Source organism: Sinocyclocheilus anshuiensis, unplaced genomic scaffold, assembly GCF_001515605.1.
Source record: "Sinocyclocheilus anshuiensis isolate Anshui unplaced genomic scaffold, SAMN03320099.WGS_v1.1 scaffold883, whole genome shotgun sequence".
Taxonomy (NCBI): domain Eukaryota; kingdom Metazoa; phylum Chordata; class Actinopteri; order Cypriniformes; family Cyprinidae; genus Sinocyclocheilus; species Sinocyclocheilus anshuiensis.
In genome coordinates this window covers 1,155,428-1,162,535 of record NW_015547678.1, presented here as the reverse complement: position 1 = coordinate 1,162,535, position 7,108 = coordinate 1,155,428, and the positions used below count along the sequence as shown (strand labels likewise).

The 7,108-nt window shown below is 36.4% G+C and overlaps 1 protein-coding gene across 1 annotated transcript in view; it reads right to left on the bottom strand.

Moving 5' to 3' along the window:
• LOC107703069 (vacuolar protein sorting-associated protein 13D-like) overlaps positions 1–6,700 on the bottom strand; it is a 42,807-nt gene extending 36,107 nt beyond the window's left edge. Inside the window, 13 exon segments of the mRNA XM_016505578.1 lie at positions 12–194; positions 355–559; positions 778–879; positions 1,008–1,176; positions 1,339–1,439; positions 1,752–1,922; positions 2,018–2,122; positions 2,209–2,325; positions 2,423–2,503; positions 2,915–3,105; positions 4,582–4,659; positions 4,758–4,950; positions 6,228–6,700. Coding sequence (XP_016361064.1) covers positions 12–194; positions 355–559; positions 778–879; positions 1,008–1,176; positions 1,339–1,439; positions 1,752–1,922; positions 2,018–2,122; positions 2,209–2,325; positions 2,423–2,503; positions 2,915–3,105; positions 4,582–4,659; positions 4,758–4,854 — 1,600 coding nt within the window. The 5' untranslated portion in view covers positions 4,855–4,950; positions 6,228–6,700.
• Positions 6,701–7,108: the final 408 nt, after the last annotated feature.

Sequence of the window (7,108 nt, the reverse complement as noted above, 5' to 3'; positions counted from 1 at the left end):
CATATATAAACCTGAAAACTCTAGCTGAATAACCCCGCTCTCATTCAAAAGAGGTTTCATTTTGTCTTGATGGTACAGGGTGACAGCTGCTTTCTCAAGGATAAAGTCCAACTGTGCAAAGAGATGATCCCTTCTTGTAAAGGTATTCAGTGTTTGTGAATCCTCCAAAGGATCAAAGAGATCATCTGTCTCAGCTGTTTGGAGGAGAGAAGGGACTTGATACATGGTGCATAATACTATGAAAATGTTCTATATAATTGTAATTTAATACAAAGAGACATTTGTAAGAAATTAGTACCTGCAGAAATTATTTAAAAATCATCTTTTTCCAGTTAGCATTGATGGAAGACTCACCAAGAATTTCCCACTGGGCAGTGCCAGGTAGAAGGTCATCTGAAACTGGTTGTCCATCTGGCCCTCTTTCACGTCCTCCATACCAGCCACCCCAGCCTGGGAACCAAGACTGCAGATACTGGATCATGCCAGAACTCCCACTTTTAGGTATAGAGCCTGAGGGAGAGGAGGCTGGGGTCTCATTTATCATAGGCTCTCGCAGACTCTAAATGGATATGAGGGATGAATAAAATACATGATTAATTAGTGTTAAGTGAGACTGGATTTAACAAATGTATGGACAGTGATTATATCGATAATAATATTTGAATTTTTTGAATTTATTTCTTCAATATTTGGCTACACAGTATCAGCCATGACTTTCAACTCTGACATTTTCAAAGACCCACAACTGTGACACTAAAGTAAGTCATCTCAGCTTGCCTCTGCAATTTCCTCATGTTTGCGGAAGGAGACATAAACAGTGTCCCGGAGAATCTGCAACTCCTCCAGTGTCTGTTCATCTTCAATCCTCTCTAACTCACACTATTGATGTGAGAGACACAGATCACAGATTATGTAAGATTCCAAACTTAAGAACCACTCATTCAAAGGTGAATACCGAGACATTGTGGCAATCTAACTCTTCAATCCTGTAAGTCCATAATTCTTACCTCCTCCTGTGGACTCAAAGTAACTCCCTTAAGCCTCTGGAAATATAGGCTAGTGTAGAGTTTGGCATCACGCGCCCTGTGCAGAGCAAAGTCCCAGCTTCCCTGTCTCCGCTGTTCTCTGATCTCATTCAGGTTGGCATTAATGGCAAACATCCACCACTGTTGACAGCTTCAACATTAAAAGGAGATATTATTCTAGTAAAAAAATACCATTAATGTGAAACAAAATATTTTTCAGGTTTTAATCAACATGACCTATTAAGAGGTTTTTAAAGCTTATTTCAAAACATATTTAGGCTTGTTTGTAATAGAAAAAAAGAAATCTCATTACTTTCCAGAAATGGGATGTTTTGGTCTCCACTTCCAAAAAAGCATCTCCCTTTCTCGTCGGTCCAGTTCTTTAAAGAATGCCATAATCTGTTGATACTGAACCTGAAAACAAGCACCAATTTAAATCATAAATGTGAGTTAAACAGTAAAAGACGAAACTAAATGAAGTTTCACATATAGTATATTTTAAATGAACCAAACCCAGTTTGGTTAAAGTCACCCAGAAAAGGAACCAGTTGCAACTACTTTTGATGTTCACATTGAAGCAGATATAAAAGGGGACATCATCGCACAAATCAATCAAACAACAAAAAGTGCTCAAGTTTACATGTAATGTCGGGCCAATATTCCTTGGAGTGCCAGAAAACAGCCTAAAGGAAAGGCCCACATATGGGACCTAAAAAAAAAAGTTACCTGTGACAGACGAAGTGAGAGGGGTTCCAGTTGCACTTGGCCCTCAATGCGAGGTGTGTTACGAGATCGTAGCGGCTCTTTAGAGGCATTCCTCCTCACCAGCACAGAGGCACATACTGGCTCAAATATATACTGATGCTCACGGCTCTGCATATATTTACTCATCATCTCCTGTAACAGACAATTGAATTGATCGAGAAAAAGTTCACAAAAAGCACTAGCCTTTGTGCTATTGAGTGTCCATCCTTACATTATAAAAAATGTACCTGTACGTCTGTTGAGGGAAGATCTCCAAGCATGGTGCACTCCGTGTCCCAGTACACACTGAATTCACCAATTTCCAGCTCCTTCTGCCGAATAAGCTTCTGAGCCTGTGAATAAAGAGTTTACCTTTCATGTTCCAACATGTAAAGACAGAGCCACTACATGAAGATACCAAGTAATATGGATAACTCACTGGTTCTTTGGAGCAGTTCTGTGCAGATACATTCTTGATACAAACACCAAAGGCATAGGGTTTCTCAGGGTTGGAGAAATCATCTTCAAATCTTAAGTGGACACCTTGAATTTTCAACTAATAACATACAGAATAGCAAAATAAATATTTATTTCTGAAATTAAACTATAACAAGTGCAAGGAAAGAAGTAACTATGACAATACTGAAAATTACCTCTATATTCTCAACTATTCTAGTCACAACAGACGCTGTGAGAGAGAACCAGTAAGTTTCTCCTTTCTGCTCACATTCACTCTGATAAAATACAAAACAATTATTAAAAACACACATAATTGAATTGTGCATTTCATATATAAAAAGTTCAAATTGATTCATAGATCACAGCACAAAAAGCAAGCATTAAAAACAACAGTGAAATATCAATATAAATAAAATTTAAATACAATCGAAAGTTTAATTAAAAAGATATATCCTTAGAACTGTGAGTGCTTGGTCTCATTTTAATAATTTCAATAGCAAAAATTTGTATTTTTAAAGCATAATGGCTAAAATAAATAAATAAATAATCAGCATTAGAAGACAAATCAAATAGAATGGAACAGACAAATAAATCACTTACAGTCAATGTATATGTACACAAGTAAAATATGAAAAACGTCAGCATTTGACTACAGCAATTCAACAACATTTTGTAACAACCTGTACCTTCCACTTGTCCTCTAGTGCCTTGAGCAGCTGTTTCTTCTGCTCCCTCTCAGCTTCTCTTTCTCGCACCTCATCATATTCCTGTGGGGGGGCAGGGCCGATAATCAGGTTCAGCTGGGACATGCAGATGACCCATGGGTCACTGTGCGGTCGATAAAAAGGGATCTGGAGGGTGATCTTCCCAATGACACCTGAAAAAAATTACACATAATATTTATGAAATACACAGAATTTTGCATACACACCAGTGTTCAAAGGTTTTTTAATTTTTGGAAGACATCTCTTATGCTCATTTATTTGATTAAACTACAGTAAAAACAGTATTATTGTTAAAGATTTTTACCTTTTAAAATAAACCAATTATCTATTTGAATATATATTTTGCAGGATTTTCAGCAGCCATTAATTACTCCAGTCTTCAGTGTCACATAATCCTTAGGAAATCATGCTGATTTGCTGCTCCAGAAACATTAATTATGGTAAAAATCTTTAGTATAGGGACCAATTCTCACTATTAACTAGTTGCTTATTAGCATGCCTATTATTAACATATTGGCTATTTATTGGTTCTTATAAAGCGCATATTCTGCATGACCATATTCAACATCCCTAATCCTACATAATACCTAAACTTAACAACTACCTTACTATCTATTAATAAGCAGCAAATTAGGAGTTTATTGAGGCAAAAGTCATAGTTAATGGTTTGTTAATGGAAAGAAATGGACCTTAAAATCAAGTTGTGACCCTTATATCAATGTTGATAAAAGTTGTGCTTAATATTTTGTGCAAACTGTGATAACGTTTTTCTTGGATTGTTTAATGAATAAAAAGTTCAAAAGGCCATTTATTTGAAAGAGAAATCTTTTGTAACATTATAAATATATTGTCTGTCATTTTTGATCATTTTATTGCATCTTGCTGAACAAAGGTATTAAAATCTTACTGATACAAACTTTCGAACAGTAGTGTAATATTTAATAATAATATTTATGTCTATTAATACCATTGAGAAATTGATAACAATTCCTAAATCTAAGAATAAAAAACACATTTTCTCAAATATCATCATGTCACAACAGAAGAAGATCCAGATAATCCTGTTCTGACATACTTCTGCTGTGCAAGAGTTTCCTTAATACCCACAATTAAGATCACAAGATGCAAACACCTAACCCTTAGTTAGCATATACAACATTTCAAATGATGTTTGTGCAAAGACACCCAATAAGCATCCGATAATAAATCAAAATAAAATACATTAATTTAGGTTTAAAGATGCACTTAGATTAATGCCTAAAACATAAATATTACTTCTGACAACTATGCTTAAAATGGAATACAAACACAACATCAATACTCCACTCATCACTGGCCAAGGAAAAGCTAATTTACTCAAAATAAGGTTTGTCCATCTCACAGTGGCCACCATGCTGGGATAACATAAGTCATGATCAGCCGAATAACTGCTCACTTTATCTTGAAAAGCCCCTCTATAAACAGACACTTTTGTTGCTTAATAAATTAATCATCGGGGTATTTCCATAAGGGCACGCTGACATGTGTAGTATAAAGTCCAAGGTGACTGTCACATCATCCAGCAAAACAAACAAATTACTTACTGAATCTCTAACTGGCTACAGCCCAAAGGCTGGACTACCACTAACCTGCTTTGACCTCAAAGGGCAGATCAAATCCTCGGAGAGCATCTTTTCTTAGTGGGAGGTTCTCCAACTCCACTGCCCCTGGATCAAAACAAAATGCATACTTCACAAAATGATACACAACACAGACAGTAAGCTCCAATTAGCACACACAGACTAAAACAAATGCATTCAAATACCTTTGAGAAGAGCAATAGAGAGCTGGTCAGTGTTAAGGTTGCTCACATATTTGCCCAGATATGTGTTGAGCACCCAGGCAACAAGTCCCTCCAACATTATAGGAAGGGAAGAGTGCACTGGGATTAGTCAGTTAAAGTAAATCCTAGCAGGCGATGAACTTCACAGTTAGCGTTCACTCCAGTCATCTGAAGTCTGAGGAGTCAAAGAAACACAAACAAAACACAAAGTTTGTAGCAGTGCTTTGACTTGAAGGCCCCCTGTTGCCATCAACAATATTTGAAGGCCCCTCGATTTATCTAGTTGTTCGTGATTTATTGAATAAAGATTAAGGACTTCTTATCCAATAAAAGATTTTAGAGCTTGGAACGGAAAAATAAAAATTAATTACAAAAATGGCAATGCCCATGGAGTTATAAGATTTTATTACTTTACATGACTTTGCCAGGTCTAGAAATCACACCTAAAATTGTTGAGTTGTTGAGGGAGTGGAAAAAGAAAGAAAAGAAATCTAATTGTTTAACTGTTTTTTTTTTTGGAAAGGAAAGGTACAAAACTTTTAAGAAAAAAAGTCTGAAAAAAACATGGACATGATTAGAAAAAGTTAATTGGTCTTTACATTGGTCTTCATTGTCAAAAATGACCACCATGAATGGAAAAAAACAAAAAATACAAAAAATTATTTTGGGGCTACAATCTACAGATCAGCCATAATGAAGTAGCATTTAATGTCTACATATATAGTCAAATGCAAAATCTAATAAAAGTAATCACACCATGGTATTACATATGATTTTCTTTATTTCTCCCACCGGATGGTACCAATCTGCCTTCCATGGATTGGATTTTAAATACCTGCTATATTTTTTTACTTAAACACTGTATAAATTGAAAATAATATAATTTTTATATTCTTATATTTACATTATTTTATATAGACATACATGATGAATAGTGTAGTATCATGAAATCTCATCAAAACACAAAATTACAAAGAATAAATATTATAAAAACAAAATATAATATCTTTAGTTCATTATGAAAAATTCACACTAATTGTCTTCGGAGTGTTTTGAACACAGAGAATCACAACTCTGACTCCTAAACGAATAATATCAGGAGTTTAATACTTGCTTTGTCTAATTTGAAATCATCTTGAGGCCAGGACGTTTCGTGAGTCCCCCTATTGGACCCTGGCTCCCTGGTTGAGAACCACTATCCTAAACAATTATTTGCCACACTAAAACAAACAGACTAAGAATAATATAAGTGATTTTTCTGAATATCTGCCAGACAATTTCTACAGTTTGTACAGCAGAAACTTAGGAGTTGACAGCCTCGGTCACTTTAACTGCATCTTTTCCCATTCAATGAAAGTGAAAGTGAGGCTTTCGTTTTGCAACTCATGATAGTGAGTCAATTTAATGACAGAACATTCGTTTTAAAGTGAACTAACTATGTAGAAAACTTACCATTGTTATGAGACCGTCTGCTCCTCGGTCAACCGCAGTCTATGATCATTTCAGTCCAAATAAAGTTAAAATCTCCACTGTCCAAGCCAAGCAAAGTCCTGCTCTTTGAAGAGAAGCTGTCCTTGCTGGCTAAAAAGAAAGTAAAATATCTCCTTTCTTTTTAAAGACCCTTACATAACACACCGCAGCTACTGTTTGCGACGAACAAAACAGCACAGCTCTCTGTGACTCAAAGGCAGTGACACTGGGGCCGCGCTAGCATGTGCGCTCGTCCTTTAGCATTGCGCGACAACTGCCTGCCAACTTTAAAACATGACAAACAACTGGACAGAGTGACCGGTCACAGTCCGTAGTCTAGTTTTGCATTGGTCCGAGTCTCTTGTGAAATACGCCCTGACCTTTAGGCACAGTTTGTCGTGGGTCCTCTGCTCTCATCTCTCAACTTCCAACATGTCAAACTGAATTCATGAAACGCTTCCTGGAACCTACGACGCTTCCGGTCACGTGCCAAAACAAAGCGCTTTCTGCTACGTCATTGGGTCAAATGGTCGTCATGTGACATCTAGCGTTTGGAGGGCGATTTGATAACATATTAATTACTGTTGGGCTATTTTCAGAGATGGCACAAATATGGAATCTTGAGAAAGTAGATACAGCAATATCAGATCGACTATTGTGCGCAGTCATATCGTTTTCTATGGGTGCAGTTCCTGTTTCCTACATATGGGGGCGGAAGAGTAGCGCGTAAAGTGGCGGCGGTGCTATTCAACTTCAACAAGTTGGCCAAATGATAACATTTCGAGGTAAGAATACTTTGTCTCCTGTTTAAATACTACAATTTAATTATATAACCGATTTACTATGTCGTATTATATTCGTTT